The sequence below is a fragment of the Schistocerca serialis genome, chromosome 1, assembly GCF_023864345.2.
Source record: "Schistocerca serialis cubense isolate TAMUIC-IGC-003099 chromosome 1, iqSchSeri2.2, whole genome shotgun sequence".
NCBI lineage: Eukaryota > Metazoa > Arthropoda > Insecta > Orthoptera > Acrididae > Schistocerca > Schistocerca serialis.
The window spans coordinates 660,719,101-660,745,529 of record NC_064638.1 but is presented as its reverse complement, the minus strand read 5'-3'; the positions used below and the strand labels follow the sequence as shown (position 1 = coordinate 660,745,529).

At 42.6% G+C, this 26,429-nt stretch overlaps 2 protein-coding genes and 1 non-coding gene across 4 annotated transcripts in view; 2 read left to right on the top strand and 1 right to left on the bottom strand.

Moving 5' to 3' along the window:
* The window catches only part of LOC126479451 (transmembrane channel-like protein 7), a 203,975-nt gene that overhangs the window by 96,848 nt on the left and 80,698 nt on the right, over positions 1–26,429 (bottom strand). The window lies entirely within an intron of this gene.
* On the top strand, positions 989–1,095 carry LOC126424430 (U6 spliceosomal RNA). Its single transcript, XR_007576170.1, has one exon. It is a non-coding gene; the product is annotated as a U6 spliceosomal RNA (small nuclear RNA).
* The window catches only part of LOC126479405 (calpain-A), a 611,071-nt gene continuing 604,020 nt past the window's right edge, over positions 19,379–26,429 (top strand). Inside the window, exon 1 of one of the 2 annotated variants that reach the window (XM_050103784.1) lies at positions 19,379–19,503. In XM_050103784.1, coding sequence (XP_049959741.1) covers positions 19,412–19,503 — 92 coding nt within the window. In that variant the 5' untranslated portion in view covers positions 19,379–19,411. The remainder of the gene's footprint in view (positions 19,504–26,429) is intronic. The other variant, XM_050103782.1, reaches the window with a different exon arrangement.

Below are 26,429 nucleotides of genomic sequence, written 5' to 3'. Positions count from 1 at the left end.
TACAGCGCGTCTGGCTCGGGGTTATCCGTGAAGTAAGCAGTTTGTAACAGTTCGTTATGTCACTGTGGTGCCCACTGCTGCTGGAATTGCGCTGCAGACGCAGTACGATGAGCCAGAGCCATACGCCTAACATGATGGTCTTCCCACTCGGTAGTGTCACGTGGCCGCTCGGAGCCCGGTCTTCCTGCGACCGTACAGTCTCATGACCACCAATACCAGTAATCATGTACAGTGGCTACATTCCTACCAAATCTTTCTGCGGTATCGCAGAAGAAACATCCAGCTTCTCGTAGTCCCCAACTCAGTGAGGTCATGAGACCCAGAAAATATTAGATACAGGCTCCCAGGTAGATGCCATTTTCTTTGACTTCCGGAAGGCATTCGATACACTTCCGCACTGTCACCTGATAAACAAAGTAAGAGCCTAAAGCTGTCGGCACACGGACCGTGCATCCGAACGTTGAGCGTCGAGCGTGCCGAGTTTCTGACGTCATGGCGTGGAATAGCACGTTTGGGAGTCTTTCCGAACGTGCAGAGCAATATCTGGCATGTCAGATATTCTGAGCGTGCGTCTGAGCGTTGACCAATGAGATGCCGCAACGCCGCCTACGTCACACGCACACCGTCGCCCTTCAGTACAGAGTTGTGAGGCGCCATATTGGCATTCATTTCAAGCCTATATGTATATATACCGTTCCGAGCACCAGAAAATTGAGAATCACTGCAAAACCCGTTGTTAACTGTGTGATTCGTTCCAATAAAATAATGAGAAACATCATATTCGTGGCAAAAGAATTATTGTAACTTGCGTATAATGAGAGTAGGCTATTTGAAGGCAGCAACGCACTGAAGATACACCCAAAACGCATTGTTCTTGGTACAATTTGTTATAATTAAATTTCAGTTAGTAACATATCTACGATTAAGGTTTTTAGCAAGTGGTAAGGTACTATGATTTGCAACGAAAGCTGTGATGTTGGTTTGGTTAGTACTTGCTTCGGCAGTACATATACTAAAATTGGAACGATACAGAGAAGATTAGCATGGCCCCTGCGCAAGGATGACACGCAAAATCGTGAAGCTGCCGGCACGGTAGCTCAGCATGTTCGGTCAGAGCGTTACGTGCCCTCTGTAACAAAAAAAAAACTGAGTTAATCGATCAACACCGAATATAAACGGATGTCTTACGGCGTCCGCCCCGAGCAGATGCAACGTACAAAAGTGAACAAAACGAGATAAAAAAAAGCGTAATGAATAGCGTCACTGTCCTATATTGAGTGTTTTTGTTGGGGCGGAGGTTCGCGTCCTGACACAGCCTATTTTTTTCCTAACATTCTTGTTCTTATTAGTTTTTGATACTTTATTATTAGTTTAATATAAGTATAGACTATAATATTTGATGTTATGTGAATACAAGTTCACCTTTTTTTGAGGGGTGACTTTGTACGATTGGCTTGATCTACAGGACACCTTGCGCTACTTCTGTAAAGCTATTTTGCTCCTTTTTCTTTTGTGCTTCGTAATTCACTTGTTGCAAAGATTCTGCTACCGGGTAGGAACAGTGATCAAGTAAGACTGACCTTGGGGTTTTACTAAAATGTGGGAATGATGAAATAATGATTATCTTATGCGGAGGGCTATTCCAAATTTGTACCGCACTGTTTGTAATTGAACAATTATATGTCTCTGTCCTTAATGATTGGACGTGGTACTTTCCTTTTCGTGGACGATGGAGGAAATGTGCATTTTAATAGAGCTAACGAGGGAATTTTACGCGCGCTCGTTGAGTAAACAGTGTGGTTTACGAACTAGAAACATCCGTCAACTGCCGTTGGAGTGCGTTGCGATCGCGTATACCACGTTGGGGCCCACGTACGTATGCACAAGTCGCATCATTCCTGATCGTTCAGCAGCACGTTGAACTTGGCACGCTCAGCGTTAACGTTCGACAGCACGGTCCGTGTGCCGACGGCTTAAGGAATATCAGACCAGCTGTGTGGCTGGATTGAAGAGTTTTTAGCAAACGGAACACAGCATGTTGTTCTCAATGGAGAGACGTCTACAGACGTTAAAGTAACCTCTGGCGTGCCACGGGGGGTGTTATGGGACCATTGCTTTTCACAATATATATAAATGACCTAGTAGATAGCGTCGGAAGTTCCATGCGGCTTTTCGCGGATGACGCTGTAGTATACAGAGAAGTTGTAGCATTAGAAAATTGCAGGAATATTTGCAGCGGATAGGCACTTGGTGCAGGGAGTGGCAACTGACCTTTAACATAGACAAATGTAATGTATTGCGGATACATAGAAAGAAGGATCCTTTATTGTATGATTATATGATAGCAGAACAAACACTGGTAGCAGTTACTTCTGTAAAATATCTGGGAGTATGCGTGCGGAACGACTTGAAGTGGAATGAACATATAAAATTAATTGTCGGTATGGCGGGTGCCAGGATGAGATTCATTGGGAGCGTCCTTAGAAAATGTAGTCCATCAACAAAGGAGGTGGCTTACAAAACACTCGTTCGACCTATACTTGAGTATTGCTCATCAGTGTGGGATCCGTACCGGGTCGGGTTGGCAGAGAAGATAGAGAAGATCCAAAGAAGAACGGCGCGTTTCGTCACAGGATTATTTGGTAAGCGTGATAGCGTTACGGAGATGTTTAGCAAACTCAAGTGGCAGACTCTGCAAGAGAGGAGCTCTGCATCGCGGTGTAGCTTGCTGTCCAGGTTTCGAGAGGGTACGTTTCTGGATGAGGTATCGAATGTATTGCTTCCCCCTACTTATACCTCGCGAGGAGATCACGAATGTAAAATTAGAGAGATTCGAGCGCGCATGGAGTCTTTCCGGCAGTCGTTCTTCCCGCGAACCATACGCGACTGGAACAGGAAAGGAAGGTAATGACGGTGGCACGTAAAGTGCCCTCCTTCACACACCGTTGGGTGGCTTGCGGAGTATAAATGTAGATGTAGTTGTATTTGATGCCTTAGAGGGGTTCCAGGCTAACATCAACTCATCACGTCTAATCCCAAAGGTAACTAATGCTCACGGCCGTCATAGCGTGTATTTGAAGCAAACCTGAGTTGCATCATCATAGTGGCGCTACTAGCGCCACTGTCATGCGTTTGGTGTGAACTTTGGATAAACATCTTCTCTGAGGTGTAGAAATACGCTTACCAACTTTCGTTTATGTCGCACAACTTCTTCTTGGTTTAGTGATTTTTTATCCGACAGTGTATATATGGGTACAGTAATATCTTGTTACGAATACAAAAGATTCTTCAAAATTACTTGGTTACATGTTGTGGCAGAGGGACGTTAAGATATAGTCGAAAGGCGTCAGTAAAATATAAAATTTCAGATCCATAATAATTCAAACATGCACAACAAGGTGGTTGTTAATGTTAGTAGTACTTGTGTTTCTTCTCTGTCATTGCTTTGTATTTGTATTATCTCACAGCTTGCATGATTTATTTTTAAACACAGTACCTTTTCTAGATGGTAACTCATTACTTGTTGCCATTTTGTTAATTTTAGATGTGTACAGAGCTAAATATGATCTGGTTTTAATGGCAAAATTCAAATTTTAACGTTTTAAGCGAGTTCAGCTTAATAATGTTCATTCGCTGTCGTGAACCTCCTTCACGCACAGTACTAGTGCTTTGCCAGCCTCTTTCCTTACCCCAAACGTTTCGTACGCGACGCTAGTGCACTAGGTGTACTTTGATGAAGTGATAGTAAATGACAACTACCATGCTGTGCATGTTTTAATTATTGTGGAGGTGAAATTTTATATTTTAGTGACGCTTTTCGGCTATATTTTAACATATCTCCCCAGTAAAGTTTGAATAGTGTAATTTCTTATACACACACACACACACACACACACACACACACACACACACACACAGAAAGAGAGAGAGAGAGAGGGGGGGGGGGGGAGATACGGGGTGTACATAAAGTCCGGAAACACTTTCAATTATTTATCGCACAAGAACTAAACATTGTAGAGATGTCATACATATTGCATTTTGAAGAACTCTGAAAGTTTTTTTTTTTTTTACAAACATTCGGTATGCGAGCCATAAATGACCAGGCAGACGTCAGAACGGTAATCGAATTCTTGCCATACCCGTCCCAGCACAGCATCGTCGACTGTGGCAATCGCTTCCCGTATTCTCTCCCGGAGCTCTGCTACATCACATGGTAGAGGCGGTACATACACCAAATCTTTAATGCGTCCCTGCAGAAAAAAGTCACACGGAGTGAGTTCTGGTGATCGGGGAAGCCATTTCATGAAACAGCTGTCCCCTCCTGTAGCACGGTCGATCCATCGATGCGGCAGCTCCGTGTTCAGGTACCCACGAACTTCACGATGAAAATGGGGTCAGCCCCATCCTGCTGAAAGATGAACGGAGAGTCCGATTGCATTTGAGGCATCAGCCATTGCTGCAACACGTCCAAGTAGGAATATCCAGTGACAGTACTCCCGGCGAAGAAGAATGGCCCATACAGTTTTCGACGTGACAAGGCACAAATCACGCTCAAATTCAACGTATTCCTGTTGATACTTTGTACCCCAGATTCGACAATTATGCCTGTTCACTTCCCCATTAGTGTGAAAAGTTGCTTCGTCTCTAAAAATTGAGCGATGAACAATGGCATTCCCATCCCCATTCAATTGTTGCAACTGCGAACAAAACTCAAAACGCTTGTCTTTGTCGTCGTCATTGAGGTTCTGCACTACTTACAATTTGAATGGTTTCATAAACAGCGTCTGCGGCAGAACTTTCCACACTGTCATTGGAACCATTTCGTGTTCATGGGATGCACGACGCACCAATTTCTTTGGGTTGCTTATGAATGTCTCTCGCACGCGCTCCACATTCACTTCACTCACACTGGGACGTCCGCTTCTCTTTGCTGGGAGCAAGCAACCCGTCGTAACGAATTTGTTGTGCCAGTGGTAAATGGCCTTCCTTGTTGGTGGCCTCTTGCCGTACTTGGTCCTAAACATCCGTTGAACAGCTGTAGAACACTTGTTTTTGTCGAACTCCAACACACAGAAAGCTCGCTCCGCACCTGAACTCGTCATGTTTGCGACTAGCGGTGACTGTCGGCGAATTACCAAACTACGCTAATTGAAGGTGTTCCCGGACTTTATGTACACACACACACACACACACACACACACACACACACACACACACATATATATATATATATATATATATATATATATATATATATATATATATATATATAACTGATTGGTTGTTTACTGTTTCTTCAAGAAGATAACTTGGAAGCCATTAACCCTAGCAATACTATACTAACGCATTTTCCGTAACGGGAGAGAGAGAGAGGGGGGGGGGGACAATTTATACCCATCTAAAAGTTCAAAAAATTCGTTAATTTTGGATGACTTATATTAAAAACATAATTTTTAAATATTGAAGTGTAAGTAGGGTCCAGAACCTGAAAACATCTTTTAGCTCACTCTTAGCAATATCGATACACATCCAGGAATGCGTATATAGTACCGCTGGGGTGGGTTCTTTATATCCACGCAAAAAAATTTAATAAAAACTCAATTTTCGTTAATTGTTGTTGACTTTTACTCACAACATATTTTTTAAAGAAATATTACTCTCTAAGTAAGATACTGAACATGAAGTATTGAATATGACATTCATTGGAGAAAGTGACACCAACTACTAAGACTTAAATTTTTGAGGTAAGTTTAACTGAAAAATTGAAAACATTCATAGCATCTGGTAGAAGAATTTATTAAAAAGGATAAATATTTTTTTTCAAAACTGATTAGATTTCAATATTTTTAAAAGGTGGGGCATAAAGCACCTCTCCTCCCCCTCCCCATTGGTATTGCGACGGCTACAGATTGAGCACTGTGCTTTGTTGTAAACGTTTAGCAGCTCTCAACGTTATTTTTCTTTGTGCTTTGCTACACATTTGACTCAGGCTATATCTAAATGGCGATGATCAGGAAAATGTGCAATGTGTCAGAATCAAAACTGTGACAACAGTACTGCACAATTATCGATGCCAATATGTGAGGCAGCACCAGAAAAAATCCAGCGTATAGAGGTGGTTCAAAAACTTTAGACAGGCCGTGCCAAAAGCCCATGTCAGAGAGGACTTTCCCCTGTGTCTGTGGGACATGTTGACAGAGTGCAAGCTGCATTTCAGCACAGTCCACAGAAGTCAGTTCGTCATACATCATACAATTTGCAGGAAGCTTGATCAGTAGTGGCACAAAGCCAAAATCAGTTCATTCTGCATAGCTGCCAAATTTATTCAAAATGGTGGCTGTTCTTGGGGGGTCCCCCTCCCGCCCCCCCCCCCCCCTGCTTCACCTCCTCTCCATGAGGGATAGATGTGGCAATGTAACATTGTTGACATCATCACCCTCACTCCTGCCCCTTCCCTCATTTCCCCCTCCCCTCCCTCACTTCCCCTCCCACCATCTTTTGTAAATTGGTGGCAGAAAGACTCATTCTGTGCTAAGGTGCTGGAGAGGAAGAACATAAGGTACTGTCTAGATAATTGTGTTCATTTATTTATATGTGTATTATCCTGCTGGAACAATTTTCTAAATTTTGGTGGTAAAATCCTACAGACAGTTATCCTACAGTTTTGAAGGTTGAAATTCAAGTAAATGCAACTGTTTAAAATTGGCAGCATGATAGAAAAACACTCTCGTGAAAAAACGGATCTCACAACATGAAATGTGTGGTAAATTCGAGCAATATATTGTTTATTTATTTAAACATTAATTAAAATAATTAAATTGCTGGACAAAGTGTTCAGTTGATGAGATGTTGGTGTTGGACTGAGAGAAGTTTAATGAGCGTATTATCTGTAAGCATACAGCTGAGGACTGAGTCCATAGCTTCATACTTGATGGTTGGAAAGATGAGATAATGGATGAGCATAGGGGGAATACTTTTCAGCAAATAAAGGTTGAGGCAGTAGGATGGACTGAGGGTGTATTTCACAACTCATAGAGACTACTGCCTGTGCTAGAGCTGTTCGCGTTTTTTGAAGTGGCCGTTCAATTCAGTGCAGGAGACAACTTCGTCCTATTCCACTACCCAAGACCGAATCTAAATCTACATGGATATCTACAAATCACTTTTAAGTGTCTGGCAGAAGGCACATTGAACCACCTTCACAGTTCTCTATTATTCCAATCTCGTATAGCGCACGGAAAGAACGAACACCTATTTCTTTCTGTACGAGCTTCGATTTCCCCTGTTTTATCATGGTGATCGTTTCTCCCTATGTAGGTCGGTGTCAACAAAATATTTTCGCATTCGGAGGAGAAAGTTGGTGATTGGACTTTCTGAGAAGATTCCGCCGCAACGAGAAACGCCTTTGTTTTAATGATGTCCACTCCAAATTCTACCCAGTGACTCTTTCTTCTCTATTTCGCTATAATACAAAACGTGCTGCCCTTCTTTGAACTTTTTCGATGTGCTCCATCAATCCTATCTGGTAGGGATCCCACACCGTGCAGCAGTATTCTAAAAGAGGACAGACAAGCATAGTGTAGGCAGTCTCCTTAGTAGATCTGTTACATTTTCTAAGTGTCCTGCCAATAAAACACAGTCTTCCCCACTACATTTTCTATGTGTTCCTTCCAGATGAAGTTGTTCGTAATTATAATTCCTAGGTATTTAGCTGAATTAACGGCCTTTAGATTTGACTCATTTATAGTGTAACCGAAGTATAACGGATTCCTTTTAGCACTCATGTGGATGACCTCACACTTTTAGTTATTTAGGGTCAATTGCCAGTTTTCGCACCATGCAGCACCATGAGGCTCAACTGAGGATGCTTGAAACGGATTTTGTTCCCCTTTCTGATTGTGTGAATATATATTTACCCCGCGCTGTGTGCCCTAGTCCAGAATACCACTCGAAGCTGGTGGGAAACTATCGTACAGCTGCCTCTAGGAGAATTGCTTCCTACCGATCTGCAGGTGTATACCTGCTGAGGAACTTGTACACAGGTATGTGGTAAGAAGGGATAGGACAGAAAACTGTCACTGAAGTGTGGGAAGAGTTGCCTGCTACCAATATACAAGTGTATAGCTGTTGCGGAACGATCTACAAGTGTACACTGCTGGGAAACTTGTACACATACACATATATACAATATAAGGAGGGAGTAAAATAACTGATGATGGTCGATGTAGAGAGGATATAAAATGTAGACTGGCAATGGCAAGGAAATCGTTTCTAAAGATGAGAAATTTGTTAACATCGAGTATAGATTTAAGTGTCAGGAAGTCGTTTCTGAAAGTATTTGTATGGAGTGTAGCCATGTATGGAAGTGAAACATGGACGATAACCACTTTGGACAAGAAGAGAATAGAAGCTTTCGAAATGTGGTGCTACAGAAGAATGCTGAAGATAAGGTGGGTAGATCACGTAAATAATGAGGAGGTATTGAATAGGATTGGGGAGAAGAGAAGTTTGTGGCACAATTTGACTAGAAGAAGAGATCGGTTGGTAGGACACGTTTTGAGGCATCAAGGGATCACAAATTTAGCATTGGAGGGCAGCGTGGAGGGTAAAAATCGTAGAGGGAGACCAAGAGATGAATACACTAAGCAGATTCAGAAGGATGTAGGTTGCAGTAGGTACTGGGAGATGAAGAAGCTTTCACAGGATAGAGTAGCATGGAGAGCTGCATCAAACCAGTCTCAGGACTGAAGACCACAACAACAACAAGGAGGGATAGGGCAGCCAACAATCACTGAAGTGTAGGAAGGCCAATACACGCTACCTCACATAAGGAAAATGCTTCACTGCTCTAATTACACGTCGAAATTGTCATGAAAAAACTACCACTCGTAAACAGCAGATCATAATGCGACATATGCAATGGTAAATGAGAAAAATCGTTGTATTTATAGAACTACTGCAAAAACCAACCCCAAAAGATCTCGCCAAGAGAGAGTGGTGGCAGTGCATGTGTGTTCACCTCAATGTGTGGATACAGACTAATCAGCTTATCTCCCTTGCTACCTTCTTTCTTCCCTCCCTCTCCTCCCCCGATAAGTGGAGACACTGGTTTTCCAGGCGTATTCTAATCTGTCGGCGATGATACGCAGAGAGATCCCTCTTACCATGCATGTATGTTTGTACAACTTCCTCAGCAGATGTTTTACTTGTAGATCGGTAGGAGGCAACTCTTCCTACAGTTCAGTGACAGTTTGTTGTCCTATATCTTCTTACCATGTACGTGTGTACAAGCTCCTCAGTAGGTATACACTTGCTGATCGGTAGGAGACAGTTCTTCCACTAGCAACTGTACGACAGTTTCCCACTAATTTCGATTCATATTCTGGACTAGCACACAGCGCGTGTACATATACATACACGCGATCAAAGATGGGAACAAAACCCATTTCAAGCTTCCTCAGTCGAGCCTCACACACCAAGACAAGTACCCCTGGTTCATTCGGTGTAGGAAGCTGAATAGGAAAAGTTGTCTCCTGCACTGTGGATTGACTGGCAACACAAAAAAATGAACAGTGCCAGCACAGGCAATGGTCTCTTTGAATTGTGAAATGCATTCTCACTCCATCCTGCTGCCTCACCATTATCTGCTGAAAAGTATTCCCCCTACGTTCATCCATTACATCATCTTTCCAACAACTAATATGAAACTATGGACACAGTGCTCAGCTGTATGCTTACAGGTAATACAGTTATTAAACTCTTACCTGTCCAACACCAATATCTCGTAAATTGAACACGTTTTCCAGCAATTTAATTAATTAGCTTAATTAATTCTAAATAACTTAATAATATATTGCTCGAACTTAGGACCCATTTCATGTCATTAGATACGTTTTTCACGAAAGTGTTTTTCCATCGTTGCACCGATTTTAAGTAGTAGTGTTTATTTGAATTAAAAGCACCAAGGCTGAAGATTAATTGTTAATGTGGTTTCCCTCTCCAAATTTAGAAGATTGTTCCAGCAGGATAACACACACTGCAGTGTGAACAGTTCTTAGGACAGTACCTTATGTCCTTCCTCTGTAGCACTTCAGCACAGACTGAGGCTTCCTCCCATCAAAGTGGGTGGAGGGAAAGAGGGAGAGGGAAGGAAGTGAGGAAGAGGAAGTGGGGGAGAGAGGACGACCGGTGGTGGGGACGTTAACAATGAGGCATTTGCCACATGTAAACCTCCCCCCCCCCCCTCCCTACCACAGAGAAGAGGTGGATGGACTGCACAGGTAGAACCGCCATCTTGAATAAATTTGGCAATATCGCAGACTACGCTCACTTCAGCTTTATTCCACTGTTAAGATCAACTGTTCATAAAGTGTTATGTAACCAATTACACCTTTATGCACCGAAAGTGCAAATGGTTCAAGCACTGCAGCAATACGACTGTCCTCTGCAGCATGCATTTGCATGTTTAATGCTGACCTCCTTAGATGTAGGCAATAACTATCTGAAAAAAGTGCCTTTTGTATATGAAATCACATTTCAAATTCCTGGACATGTGAATCGCTACAACGTTAGGATTTAGGCTCCGAAAAACCACACAAAAAAGTGAACCATTCGTGATAACCCGAAGCTTAATGCTTGATGGGGTGATAGGTCCATTTCTCATCGCAGAGAAAATTATAATGGGAAATATTTATTTCGACATAGACGAACAGTTCCTACTACCACAGAGCAAAAAGCTGCAGCCGTCCATCGTCTTCCAGCATGATGGCGCAACGCAACATTGGAGTTTGACCATGTGCTGCATGAATTATATGCTGAATGGTAGATGGGTCATGATGGTCCTATCGCATGGTCCCCACGACCTCTCGATGTCACACAACTTGATTCCTTTTTGTGCAGTTATATGAAGGATCACATGCATACATCATCTTTCAGTGACATCATAGTGACTGGCAACGGTAAACTTGTTGTTTCATTCGATGTCAGTAACAGTCACGATAAAGCCTAACCTAAAATGTTCGCATTTGAAATTGGTACTCTAGGTACACGAATCTGTAAAACAGCCTGAAGTGTTGATTCTGCAATGCTGACCCGAACAAGGGTAGAGCTCGAACATCGTCGTGATGTTCTACGAGCAACGGGTAGGGCACGCGTGCCTGCAGTGGGACAACGTTTCAAATGCTTTCTGGAAATCTAGAAATGTGGAATGTGTCTGTTACCCTTCATTTCGCAGTATACCATGTAATGACAGGGCAAGCTGAATTTTCCACGTGCGATGTTTTCTAAAACCGTGATGATTCTTGGACATAATCTGCTCAGTCACAAGAAAGTTTAATATATTTGAACTGAGAATATGTTCAGCGATTCTGCAGCAAATCAAAGTTAGGGGTATTGGTCTGTAATTTTGCATGTCCGTTCTTTTACCCTTCTTATGTACTGGAGTCACCTGCGCTAGAGGTGCTGGGCTAGAGATTCACGATAAATGCAGACTAAGTAAGGGGCCAATGCTGTAGAGTACCCTTTGTAAAACCGAAATGCGATTCCTCCCGGACCTGGTGATTTATTTGCTTTCAGATCTTTCAGTTGTTTCTTGACGGGCATATGGAATAAATTCACGCATATGTGAGTGGCTCGAAGACTTCTTACGTAATAGAATCTAGTACGTTGTCCTCGACGTTGAGTGTTCATCAGAGACAAGGGTACCGCCAGGAGTGCCCCAGGGAAGTGTGGTAGCACCGCTGTTGTTCTCTGTATACATAAATGATTTGGCGGACGGGGTGGGCAACAATCTGCGGCTGTTTGCTGATAATGTTGTGGTGTATGGTAAGGTGTCAAAGTTGAGTGACTGTAAGAACAAGACGACATAGACAATGGCAGCTAGCTCTAAATGCGGAAAAATATAACTTAATGCGGATGAGTAGGATTAACAAACCTGTAATTTTTGACAACCGCTTTACTAGTGTCTTACTTGACACCGCCACTCCATTCAAATATCTGGGCGCAGCGTTGGAAAGCGATATGAAATGGAACGTGCGTGTGAGAGTTGTAGTAGGGAAGGTGAACGGTCGATTTTGGTTTATTGGGAGAATTTGAGGAAAGAATGGTTCACCCGTATAGGAGACCGCATATATGACGCTGGTGCGACCTATTCTTGAGTACTGTTCGAGTGTTTGGGATCCATTCGAGGTCAGGCTGACGGAAGACATCGAATCAATTCAGAGGCGGGCGGCTAGATTTGTTACCGGTAGATTCGAACAATACGTAAGTGTTACGGAGATGCTTCGGGAACACAAATGGGAATTCCTGGAGGGAAGGTGACGTTCTTTTCGAGAAACACTACTGAGAAAATTTGGAAAACCGGCATTTGAAGCTGACTGTCAAACGATTCTACTATCGCCATCATACATTGTGCGTAAAGATCACGAAGACACGATACGAGAAATTACTGCTCATACAGAGCCACACAGATATTCGTTTTTCCCTCGTTTTATTTGCGAATGGAAAGGAAAGGAAATAACTAGTAGTGGTACAGGGTGCCCTTCGCCATGCACCGTGCCATGGCTTACGAAATATCTATGTAGATGTAAATGTAGCTGTAAAAGTTTTATAACAAACCAACATGCTCTACTTCTAGTATTTTTCAAGTTATGGTCTTTTTTTACATTTGTTTTACATTATAGTGTTTAAAGTTTCATTGTGACTACCATTAACGATTGGCGGACTTCCCACCTGGATTCAATTTATTACCCTAGCTGCTACAACATAAATCGTTCAAAAAAGTTTTGTAGGTTTGTACCACTTGTACACCTGCAAACGTGTCTAAGCTTACATTCAACCGTTGAAGGGAATGGAAGGGTAAATCTCAAAAAATACGAAGAATGAAAAACAACTTTGCTGTGAAATAGAACCATAACAATAACCAAATACAAGCAGTTCGTTCTGAACTGTATATCTTTGCATTTGGATAGTACATTTCAGTGCCTGTGCTGTTCAGAAGTACGATGCAATCTCCTTCAGACATGTATGAATGTTCGAAGGAGCAGGCACTGTGGCGACTACAGGCGTTATGATAATACATTAAATTTACTCGTAGTTGCGATTATAGACAATCATCTGCTGTATAACGGAATGACGACAATGCAAATTTATGCTAGAGTGGGACTCGAGCGCTGATTTCTCGCTTTTTGTGAGCGGTCGCCTTGTACTTAGTCTATCCGAGTTCGTTTCACGGCTAAACCCAAACTTCCATTCATCGTCAACCATGTGTCTACTAACTGCACTCCTATATAGATTATGTATATTCCCCCACAAGGAACACATTTTAACTGAAGTCGCTTCCCCGAAGTCGGCGGATAAAATATACTATTTTGTCTAATACTGACGTAGTGAGACCGTGGCTGTGTACAATTAATGCAGGCTGATTCTTACAAAGAAGAAGACAGCAACCAGCCACTATTAATACTGCTATTTATTTAAGTAAATAGGCCGTAACCGGCTTCGAACTGACAGGTTCATCATCACACGGCTGTTCACATGATTTGCAAGATAAACTTTAGATGATCGTCAGTTTTCGATTTTTATTCTTCCAATGTGGCGAAATATTCTTGGTGAGTTGGTGCCATCGAGAATGCCGCGCGATTTTGTTGCGAAGTTGCAGGATTGTATTTTTCAAATATTCCAAAATATATGCAGCACTTACATAATTTGCACGTCACCATATTGTGCAAAGCACCACACAAACACACACACACACACACACACACACACACACACACACACACACATCAAAAAGTATTTGCCACATGTGAAGTTGACACGAAGATTGCGTGTATCTCCTGCCATAATGAGTACCACAATACACAGTCCAGTTGAAGAAAAATGGACATCTTTAAAATGGGTAGTAACAGACAAATATAAGTACAGCGAAGGTAACTGCGAAGAAACCTTGGGCAACAGAAGAAGTACTTCAGTAGATCGATGGGAGAAGCACAAAAATGCTCGGTAGCAGACAAGAACACAGCAACTTATTGCCAATGAGGAATGAAATAAACAGAAAGTGCCGGAAAAGTAAAGCAAAATGGCTATAGGAAATATCTGAAGAAACTTACAAGAAATGGTCACCGGAAGGACTGATTCAGCATATGTGAGACGAAAAGCGGAAAGGGACCAAAGTCGCTTGCTAAGTCGGGCGGCTAGAAGGGGAACAAGAAGTCGCTTGCTAAGTCGGGCGGCTAGGAGGGCGACATAATGCATGCTGCCAAGCCAACAGGCTGCGCACTGCACACTCGTGCGACCTTGCTTGTTAAGTTGGGAAGCAAGTGAGGAAGCAAACTTGTAGAAAATTTTAGGTTACTGTAATTTTTAAGTTCAACACTGAATTCTCAAAAAGTTATTTTTAAAAATACACTCCTGGAAATGGAAAAAAGAACACATTGACACCGGTGTGTCAGACCCACCATACTTGCTCCGGACACTGCGAGAGGGCTGTACAAGCAATGATCACACGCACGGCACAGCGGACACACCAGGAACCGCGGTGTTGGCCGTCGAATGGCGCTAGCTGTGCAGCATTTGTGCACCGCCACCGTCAGTGTCAGCCAGTTTGCTGTGGCATACGGAGCTCCATCGCAGTCTTTAACACTGGTAGCATGCCGCGACAGCGTGGACGTGAACCGTATGTGCAGTTGAAGGACTTTGAGCGAGGGCGTATAGTGGGCATGCGGGAGGCCGGGTGGACGTACCGCCGAATTGCTCAACACGTGGGGCGTGAGGTCTCCACAGTACATCGATGTTGTCGCCAGTGGTCGGCGGAAGGTGCACGTGCCCGTCGACCTGGGACCGGACCGCAGCGACGCACGGATGCACGCCAAGACCGTAGGATCCTACGCAGTGCCGTAGGGGACCGCACCGCCACTTCCCAGCAAATTAGGGACACTGTTGCTCCTGGGGTATCGGCGAGGACCATTCGCAACCGTCTCCATGAAGCTGGGCTACGGTCCCGCACACCGTTAGGCCGTCTTCCGCTCACGCCCCAACATCGTGCAGCCCGCCTCCAGTGGTGTCGCGACAGGCGTGAATGGAGGGACGAATGGAGACGTGTCGTCTTCAGCGATGAGAGTCGCTTCTGCCTTGGTGCCAATGATGGTCGTATGCGTGTTTGGCGCAGTGCAGGTGAGCGCCACAATCAGGACTGCATACGACCGAGGCACACAGGGCCAACACCCGGCATCATGGTGTGGGGAGCGATCTCCTACACTGGCCGTACACCACTGGTGATCGTCGAGGGGACACTGAATAGTGCACGGTACATCCAAACCGTCATCGAACCCATCGTTCTACCATTTCTAGACCGGCAAGGGAACTTGCTGTTCCAACAGGACAATGCACGTCCGCATGTATCCCGTGCCACCCAACGTGCTCTAGAAGGTGTAAGTCAACTACCCTGGCCAGCAAGATCTACGGATCTGTCCCCCATTGAGCATGTTTGGGACTGGATGAAGCGTCGTCTCACGCGGTCTGCACGTCCAGCACGAACGCTGGTCCAACTGAGGCGCCAGGTGGAAATGGCATGGCAAGCCGTTCCACAGGACTACATCCAGCATCTCTATGATCGTCTCCATGGGAGAATAGCAGCCTGCATTGCTGCGAAAGGTGGATATACACTGTACTAGTGCCGACATTGTGCATGCTCTGTTGCCTGTGTCTATGTGCCTGTGGTTCTGTCAGTGTGATCATGTGATGTATCTGACCCCAGGAATGCGTCAATAAAGTTTCCCCTTCCTGGGACAATGAATTCACGGTGTTCTTATTTCAATTTCCAGGAGTGTAGATTTCTATCTCTAACTTTGAGTGAGTTATGACAAGCTGAATATTTGTGATGGAAAAGACGTGTTTTGACATAATGAGCTTTTAAGTTTCACTTTATTACCATTGTTTAATTGGACTTATTTGGGAAAAAAATTCTGCGTATATATTACCCTTAAAATGTCCTTTGCCTGATGGTACAAGGTTTTTTAAGTTGACATAACATATTATGTTGTTACACGCTTCAGATCTACAGAACATTGTAGTGTACTTAAATTTAAAACCAAATTGAGAGAAATTAGTGAACCCTGTGAAGTTCCCTTTTTGTGAAGTATTGGTAATTTTATTTGATGTCATGACCATTTCAAATTGGCAACATCCGTAGGTATTTATAACTCTAATATAAAAAGCACCAGTTGTCTTGTTTGGCTTTATCGTAATAACAAAATCTACTTCTCTTATACAAAAGAAGTTCCTTAAAATGCCTCTAAAATATAGGAGACGCTATTTTCTGAAACACTGTATGCACAGCTACGAGATTTTGAAAAGGAGCCTTTTGTCAGGCCAGTGTTATTTCCCCATAATTACAAGAGGTCCGATTTGAGATGACCGATATCGTCTACTTTTAATGGTATTATTGGCTTCTGTTAGATTCAAACAAACTTCAAATGGCGTGTACGGAATGAAGTAAACCATCGTAATAAAAAAAAGAAAATGGCTATTTTAGACACTATAGAACATTTTTTGTAGCAAGAGGTTCCTTTTCTCTTTCCGTCCCACATATAGCAAAGTGAAGAATACCTTTGGTGAAGTTAAAAGAAAAGGTGTCAACATTAAAAGTGTAAGAAGAAGTCCGATGTTAAATGCAGAAGATAAAGCGTTCATAGGACTTCTCGACCTAGAGAAAGTGTTAGACAACGTAAAATGGTACAAGGTGTTCGAAATTCTCAGAAAAGTAGGTGTAAGCTATACGGAAATACTCAAAAAGATTTCGGGCTTGCAGCCGGTCGTCGTTAGCCTCCATCCACGATATGGAAGCTAACGACGACTGGCTGCAAGTCCGAAATCCTTTTGAATATTTAGTTCGCCGGGAAAATCTTAAATTTCACATTATACGGAAATATTTAGCAAGGCTTGGAACGCATATCGAAAAGATAGATTACGCACTGAAATTAAAAGCTTACTGTGGTGTCAGCTGTAAGTTGTCGGTTCACGTAGCTGCTGCAGCTATCTCACTCGAGCGCTCGTTTCGCATCCAATGTGCGTCAAGTCGAGACGGCAAGAACACGACAACGAAAGGCGTCTTGCGTTCTCCGTTTCAGCACGTGCAATTCAGGAACACCTCCACGCAAGGGCCTTTCTGTATTATGAGTTGCCTCATCGATGGAACATGTCTCAAAGGGAAATGAAAACTTAGACCCTAAACTTAATTATAAAAAGTACCGAGAGACAGTATGTGCATGCATGTGAGAGATACATACCTTAATAAAATCGGACCGTCCTTTTGAAAATAAAAATTTTCTAGTCCTACGTGGAAGTTAACATTTACCTCAAGTTCCTGACTTAATTCGTGTGGAACGTAGTCCTATGAAATAGGATGAACGTTTTTGAAACACCCATCCTAGAATATCTCTCAGATGTGAGTGACGCGCTCCAAATCAGACTAACAGGGGATATTCAAGGTATACAAAGCAAGGCAGCACGAAAGATTACAGGTTTGTGTAGACAGGAGAATGTCACGGAGATGCTGAAAAAAACTGCACTGGCAGACGCTTGAATAATAGATGCAGACTAGCCCCTTGAAGTCTACTACAAAGTTTCAAGGACCAGCCTTAAGAAATCTAGGAATGTGCTACAGATACTTACATCTCCCACAGGGACGGCGAAGACATGATTGAAGCTTAGACTAGTTACAGCACATGCAGAGGAATTTGACCGGTCAGTCTTTTCTCGCGCCCCATACGCGACTGGAACGGGAAGAACCACCAATAACAACGGAAAGCATCCTCTGTTATTGTGTACCTCGTACCAATTTAAATCGCCCGAGTAGTAGTGCGTGTTAAACTTCTAATCAAGCTAACGGGCCTATGGGATATCGTCTCAGTTGTGTGACTGGATTCGTGATTTCCTGTCAGGAAGGTCGCAGTTCGTAGTAATAGACGGCAAATCATCGAGTAAAACTGAAGTGATATCAGGTGTTCCGCAGGGAAGCGTCCTGGGACCTCTGCTATTCCTGATCTATATAAATGACCTGGGTGACAATCTGAGCAGTTCTCTTAGGTTGTTCGCAGATGATGCTGTAATTTACCGTCTAGTAAGGTCATCCGAAGACCAGTATCAGTTGCAAAGCGATTTAGAAAAGATTGCTGTACGGTGTGGCAGGTGGCAGCTGACGCTAATAACGAAAAGTGTGAGGTGATCCACATGAGTTCCAAAAGAAATTCGTTGGAATTCGATTACTCGATAAATAGTACAATTCTCAAGGCTGTCAATTCAACTAAGTACCTGGGTGTTAAAATTACGAACAACTTCAGTTGGAAAGACCACATAGATAATATTGTGGGGAAGGCGAGCCAAAGGTTGCGTTTCATTGGCAGGACACTTAGAAGATGCAACAAGTCCATTAAAGAGACAGCTTACACAACACTCGTTCGTCCTCTGTTAGAATATTGCTGCGCGGTGTGGGATCCTTACCAGGTGGTATTGACGGAGGACATCGAAAGGGTGCAAAAAGGGCAGCTCGTTTTGTATCATCACGTAATAGGGGAGAGAGTGTGGCAGATATGATACGCGAGTTGGGATGGAAGTCATTAAAGCAAAGACGTTTTTCGTCGCGGCGAGATCTATTTACGAAATTTCAGTCACCAACTTTCTCTTCCGAATGCGAAAATATTTTGTGGAATGGTAGATAGATAGTATGATTGTGGTTCGATGAACCCTCTGCCAAGCACTTAAATGTGAATTGCAGAGTAATCATGTAGATGTAGAAAGCGTCTCTTCCGGGGAGTTGTGCCGGAGCGGGATCGAATTTGCCAGGCGGATGAACGATGATAACTGGTGTGCCGGCCAACCTGCATGCGGTTTTTAGGCGCTTTTCCACGTCCGATTAGGTGAATACCGGGCTGGTACCCAAGTCCCACCTGAATAACACGCTTCCCAAACATTAAGAAAACTTTGAGACACTTTCACATGAAACAGACTAAACGCAGACTATTGGGGTGCACAGGTTCCATCCCAGGGAGTAATGTGGTGCCGACAGGAAGGGTAACCACTACCTCTTTAATTAACTTTGCGAGATGCGTTGACACCCATGCCGACCCCCATTGATGTGAGACAAAGGTACAAGAAAAAGGAGGGGGTACAATTCGTACCAACTTAACAAAAACACAATTTCATTGAAAAGTCCTAACAAAACGTGTTCTGGTTGGAGTGCTCACAGCCGCTGTGGCGACCCCCCGCAGGCGTCCCTGCGGCGATGACCAGCTCTCAGCGCCGCTCTGCCAGCGCAGCGTCGGCGTCGGCGGCGGCGGCGCCGGCAGCGGCGGCGGCGCCGTGTCTAAAAGTGTTCAGTGCTCGGCGCGTCTCCTCAGCCGCCACATCTGCCGCCATGCCGGGCTCGGGACACTACTATCACCACTACTTCCATGACTCGCCCGCGGACCTCATCCGCAACCACCTCGACCACTTCCGCCGGAGCAGGTGTGTACTTACGCTGCACTGCAAACCTTCTACCCACACACCGTAGCATCCCATTTTGTCGGTAATGCTTAATCATAACAGCACACATTACCAGAAAACTAGACTACATTCTACGATCGCTTCTTCACCCTAGTAGCAGGGCAACTTTGGGCCACATAATTTTCACAAAGTAACAAAAATTTCTGTTCACTTCCTATTAAATAATATAAAAACAAAAAAGTTAAAATACTTCGCCTACTTTCATTCTGTAATGTCGTACGGGATCAATTTCTGAGGTAACGCATGAAGCCTAACTAACATTTCCGAGTACAAAAGAGTGTAATACGAATTCTTTGTTCGTCAACTCGATAACGTCCTGCATTAGGTTGTTTAAGGATCTCTGCTACTTTCCAATAACTTTACTCCTTTATGAACTTTGTCTTGATTAATATACACATATTTTTTTCTAAACCAAAAACACACACACTGAATCAATACCCTAAATAAGAATAATCTTCATAAAGATGTAAGTCACTTACTTTTGTCCGGAAATGTACCCATTATTCAGAAACACGCGTTTTCAATAACTTGCCAGCAGTCGTAAGAAGTTCAGCTACTAATAATGTTCACTTTTAGAGGAGCCTAAAGAAATTAATGGTAGCCAACTTCTTTTACTCCATTGACGAGTTTCTTACTAAACCGATTGATGTATATAGCATTAATAATATCAAATAAGTGTTACATAAGATATGACTTTAGCACATCTTCAGTACAATAATGTGATCAATGAAAATAAGTGTTTTAAACTGATTTTTCTGTTTGATGCTTGCCTAAGAATCAATATATGCACGTTAATATACTGTTTATTTACACGGTTTTTGACGAGTGTATTGTTACCTCTTAAATGAAAATTTGTTTAAGATTTTTGGATTTAGTCCACGTCAGTGAGAACCATTTCACTTATGATCTGGGAAAGGGATATTAGCATCTTTTTTTGTAAACATATAGACTAAAGTTCTCCGGTTTCTAGCCGGCCGGCAGCGTTAAGATGCAGCAACGTTTCGACTACTGTTATACTCATAATTTTTATGTCCGAATTTTTCCAGAAGATGTTGAGTATGACGCTCGTCGAAACATAGCGGCATCTTAACGCTGGCGTCCGGCTGGAGGTCCGAGAGCTTTTCATCAGTATTATACGCCGGAAGAGTCTACTCGCGCACATGTATTATGTGTCTTCTTTTATGACATTTTCTATATCCCTGAGTTCCTCCTCACTTCGTATCTACGGAACAAAACTAGTATCTAATCTAATTTCTCACTCGAAACTATTTCCCCATCTTGGACACCAGAGCACACGTACGACATCTGATACGCTAACGACTGCTCTTTCTAAGATGCGAAGGTACTATATCCCATCCAGACCCAACCGGATATTTTGATACGGGGACATGATGTGTAGAAACGAAGAACACAAGATTTTGTGACAGACTTATCGATAATTCTATAACAGGAATTCAATATAGTTGTAACGATATGTCACCAAACTAGGCTTTATGATCCTTCAGTTCCAGTTTACCAGCAGCAGACAACATTCTGTTGCATTACCACATTTCTTTCTCTCAGCTGTGATGTATGTCTTCTGGATTAGAAGCTGCTGAAGGTTGTGAGCATGTCAGATTATTTTAAATACATGTGCCACATATTTCACGATTTATTACTAATTTCAGCCTTTCCACTCTACAACATTTCCACTTCTTGCACGTCGTTGTTTAGCTCTGCACTGCCGGTAGCACACTTTGACAGACCTTCGTAGAGTATTAGGAAAATCACAGAGACCTTACATAAAGATGAGGGGAGCTCTCAGTAAACACTAATTACCAACCTTGCCGCATCTGTAGCTCGCTGACTCGAAATAACGCAAGATCATTTCCTAGAGAGCCTTTGCATATTTACTTCATTAGTCTAAAATTTACTGGTATCGTGACTCTTGATTTATAAACAGATGATTTTAGGAGACGACAGTGAAGCAAAACCTGTATGTTGCTGTGCTACAGCTCTTTCGCAGAACTACGAACGTGGGTTAAGAGTGTACAAAATCTGTCTACACCGTACAACATTCATTTATGAACACAGTTTGCAACAATGGGCTGTAAGACGAGAGCGATGCGGTGAAAGAGGCTGGTGAATAAGTAGATGTTCTTGATTTGCCGTCAGAAAAGCGAAGATCTCTTTCGCGTAGAGGCCAAGTGTCGGGGCTTCAGCGGGAAATCTTGCAGTCTCATAATACGGACTGTCATGCTTCTTTACACTGTACATACAGAGAATACAACCAACATTTTCGTCAGAGACAGTTCTCCTCTCTTGTAAATCTTAACCTTGATGAGGGAACGCTTAGGATGTTGACATTACTCATCCTGTTGCGAAACCTGGCAATTCACGTAGTTAGAAGCGGAGAAGAATATTTCTCGTACATATCATTTCGTCGTGATCGTAATAACGAACCCTAAAAATTCGCACATTATCAATGATGATGATGAGCGTTTGGCGTCATTGGCCGGGAGGCCCCTCGCGGGGCAGGTCCGGCCGCCATATCGCAGGTCTTATTACATTCGGCGCCACATTGGGCGACCTGCACGCCGGATGGGGATGAAATGATGATGAACACAACACAACACCCAGTCCCTGAGCGGAGAAAATCTCCGACCCAGCCGGGAATCGAACCCGGGCCCAGAGGACGGCAATCCGTCACGCTGACCACTCAGCTACTGGGGCGGACACATTATCAATAAAAATGAGCAAAGAGCAGCTTATTTAAATAAATAAGAGTTCGCAGCATTGTTTGCGTAAAAATCTGGTAGATGCTATTACACAAGCGTTGCATTACTGCAGATATACGCACTATCTAAATTATTAAGGCATAGAGAGTCTTGACAAGAATTTTCCTCTTCATTTTGGCTGGTTTCAGAGAATAGATTAACCAGTGGAGTGCATTATAGGCGACTACTAAATAGGTAATAACATCGAATGCTGTTCTCAGACACTGTTAGTTACATCATGGCCTTCATATAACTTTAGAACAAACAGACAAGCAGCCAGTCTCAAAACTTTAACAGATACACTCGCTCATCAGTTTTCATTTTTTCAGTGCAGTGTTTTTGAACACAAATAGCATCAGCGGAATGTCAGATCTTTCATGGCCAACAGACTAAAACAGTGTCGTTATTACCAAGATCTTCTGTTCACTTAAGATCTCATGTGGCTGGGCAATACTTATTCTGTAGCCACAACTGTATTCAAACATCCGTATACCGACTAAATTTAATGTAAAACATTCAAATAGGTGGAAAGGTCCGATATTATTTGATTCCGTCGTTGGCACTTAGGCAGTCAGAGGAACGAATCACAACGATTAAACATGTAATATTCATCTGGCGATATTTCAGGAGATATTATCACACAAATCAAGTAATGAAGCAGTTGCCAGATAGAGATTCAATGCGAAGATAGTAGGGATGTGTACTTCATACGCGAAGGAGATGAAACTCTAACCCGATCAAGTCTTGAGTGTCTTTCGTCGATAGCCTCTTTCTAAGTTTGATTAGCCAAAGCGAAAGAGATGGAGTGAAAGAGAGGAAGGGAGTCAGATCCTAAGAAAGTTATTCAAGGAATCTGTCCGTTGGTGAATAGTGTAGCGAATGATCCCGATGGCCCCAACTATCAGATAAGGCGTATGAGATTCGCCAGAAAGTACAAAAGCTCAAGAACAGAAAGTTCATTAGTGAATTCTGTTCAAGTACGTTCAGGAAAGAGTGGCTATGTGAAAACATAGATTTTAACAAAATTATTGCCTTTCTTTAAGAGACACATTTTGTTGTTGTTATTGTTGTGATATTTAGTCCAAAGACTGGTTTGAAGGAGCTCTATTCAAGCCTCTTCATCTCCCAGTAACTACTGCAACCTACATCCTTCTGAATCTGCTTAGCGCATTCATCTCTTGGTCTCCCTCTACAGTTTGTACCCTCTTCACTTCCCTTCACCACTAAATTGGTGATCCATTGATGCCTCAGAACATGTCCTACGAACCGACCCCTTCTTCTAGTCAAGTTGTTCAACAAATTCCTCTTCTCTCCAAATCTATTCAGTATCATGATGTAGCCATCTAATCTTCAGCATTCTTCTGTAGCACCACATTTCGAAAGCTTATATTCTCTTCTTGTCTAAACTGTTTATCGTCCATGTTTCACATCCAGACATGGCTACACTCCATACAAATACTTTCTTCCTGACACTTAAATCTATATTCGATTTTAACAAATTTCTCTTCTTGAGAAACGCTTTCCTTGCCATCGCCACTCTACATTTTATATCCTCTCTACCTCGACAATAATCAGTTATTTTTCTGCCCAAACAGCAAAACTCATCTACTACGTTAAGTGTCTCATTTTCCAATCTTATACTCTCAGCATCACCTGATTTAATTCGGTTAACTTCGAGTATTCTCGTTTTGCTTTTGTTGATGTTCATCTTATATCTTCCTTTCAAGACAGTGTCCATTCCGTTCAACTGTTCTTTGAAGTCCTTTGCTGTCTCTGACAGAATTACAATGTCATCGGCAAACCTTACGGTTTTTATTTATTCTCTTTGGATTTTAATTCCTACCCTAAATTTTTCTTTTGTTTCCTTTACTGCTTTTTCAATGTACATATTGAATAAAATCGGGGATAGGCTACAACCCTGTCTCACTCCCTTCTCAACCATTGCTTCCCTTTCGTGCCCCTCGACTCTTGTAACTGCCCTCTGGTTTCTGTAAAAACTGTAAATAACCTTTCGCTTCCTGTATTTTACCCATGCCACTTACAGAATTTGAAAGAGAGTGTTCCAGTTACCATCGTCAAAAACTATCTCTATGTCTACAAATGCTAGAAACGTAGGTTTGCCTTTCCTTAACCTATTTTCTAAGATATGTCGTAGGATCAGTATTCCTCGCGTATTTCTACATTTCTACGGAATCCAAATTGATCTTCCACGAGTTCGGCTTCTACCAGTTTTACCATTCGTCTGTAAAGAATTCGTATTAATATTTTGCAATCATGACTTATGAAATTATTCAAATGGTTCAAATGGCTCTAAGCACTATTGGCTTAACATCTGAGGTCATCAGTCCCCTAGACTTAGAACTACTTAAACCTACAGTAACTAACCTAAGGACATCACACACATCCATGCCCCAGGCAGGATTCGAACCTGCGATCGTAGCAGCAGCCCGGTTCCGGACTGAAGCGCCTAGAACCGCTCGGTCACAGTGGCCGGCTATGAAATTATAGATCGGTAATTTTCACACCTGTCTGCACTTGTTTTATTTGGAATTGGAATTATTATATTCTTCTTGAAGTCTGAGGGTATTTCGCCTGTCTCATACATCTCGCCCACCAAATGAAGGAGTTTTGTCATGGCTGGTTCTTCCAAGGCTATCAGTAGTTCTAACGGAATGTTGTCTACTCCCGCGGCCTTGTTTCGACTTAGGTCTTTCATTGCTCTGTCAAATTCTTCACGCAGTATCATATCTCCCATCTCATCTTCAGCTACGTCCTCTTCCATTTCCATAATATTGCCTTCAAATACATCGCCCTTGTATAGGCCCTCTATATACTCCTTCCATCTTTCGGCTTTCCCTTCATCGCTTAGGACTGGTTTACTATCTGAGCTCTTGATAGTCATGTAGGTGCAAGAGGTACAAATGCAGAAATTAAGTTAATATTTTTTTCTTCACTGTGGCAACGAAATTACAAGTTTTCGCGAAAGATAAGCCCTCTTTGTTTATTTACGTGGCTTAAGTTATGTATCTGATAGTAAAGGATATGCTGTTCTGTTTTTGAGCGCTTTTGAGATAAACGACTCTTTGTGTACCGTCGGTATTTATTCAGTCTGACGCATCTACGAATGAATCTCGTGAGGTACATTCCCGCATCCGCATTAGTTGGTGTACTTTGGACTACAAAACTACTTAATTCAAGTACGGTTGACTATGTTGATATCCAAGAGTATTGATTCTTGTATTTTCTGCAGAACCGACGAGTTTCGTAATCCACTTAATACTGGAATTATCTGAGGAATAGTAAAATGCGAAAATACAGGGGGATGTAAAAATATGAACTGGACGAAACATGTAGCATGTTTGCATCAACAGACTTCTCATATGAGGATGCTGTTGGATTGCTTTCACCCAGCTGAACGTCGACAGGAAAGAAAGGAAGGAAGATTACAGTTTAAGATCATTAGTGAAAGAACAGGTGTTTGGTTGGACAAGAATAGTTAATGAAAGGAAAAATGTGCTACCGGACCTGCCAAATAAGGATTTATTACGCTAACGGCATAAATCACAGTAGCTACATTTGAAAAAAGTTCAGAACTAATGTAACTCTGTTCTTTCAAAAAAGAAGACTGCTTCACTTTCTGCTCAGTTTTTTTGTAACTACTTTCTTTTTGTAGCTTAGGTGTTAAATTTTTCCGAGAGACATTGAAAAATTATTACTATCGCCTATGGAGAAAGAATTTTCTACAAAATTTGATAAATTCTAAAGTTTCAGGTACAAAAAAGTACTTGATTCGTTAATAATAATGAATTTCTTTCAACAATATTTTAGTGTACCTTCCTTACGTACCTTCCCGATACACTGTTTGTAAACAAATTAGTGCAAACCTCCTCCGCTTCAGTTAAGTCTTCAATACTCCAGCCAATACGCTGATCTCCCGCAGTCGATATGCTGAGACGTGGCTTCCTGCCTCCCACTCTCTGTTACATTTTTCAGAGTACCCAACGAAATCTCTTTCCGCCTTCGTGGAGCGACGTCAAAATGTCGGCACACCACCCTTGCAAAGAGAAAGAATTTCTTAACGAAACACAGGTGTGTCGAGTCCCACGACTGGGCTCCCAGTCCAGAGCCTTC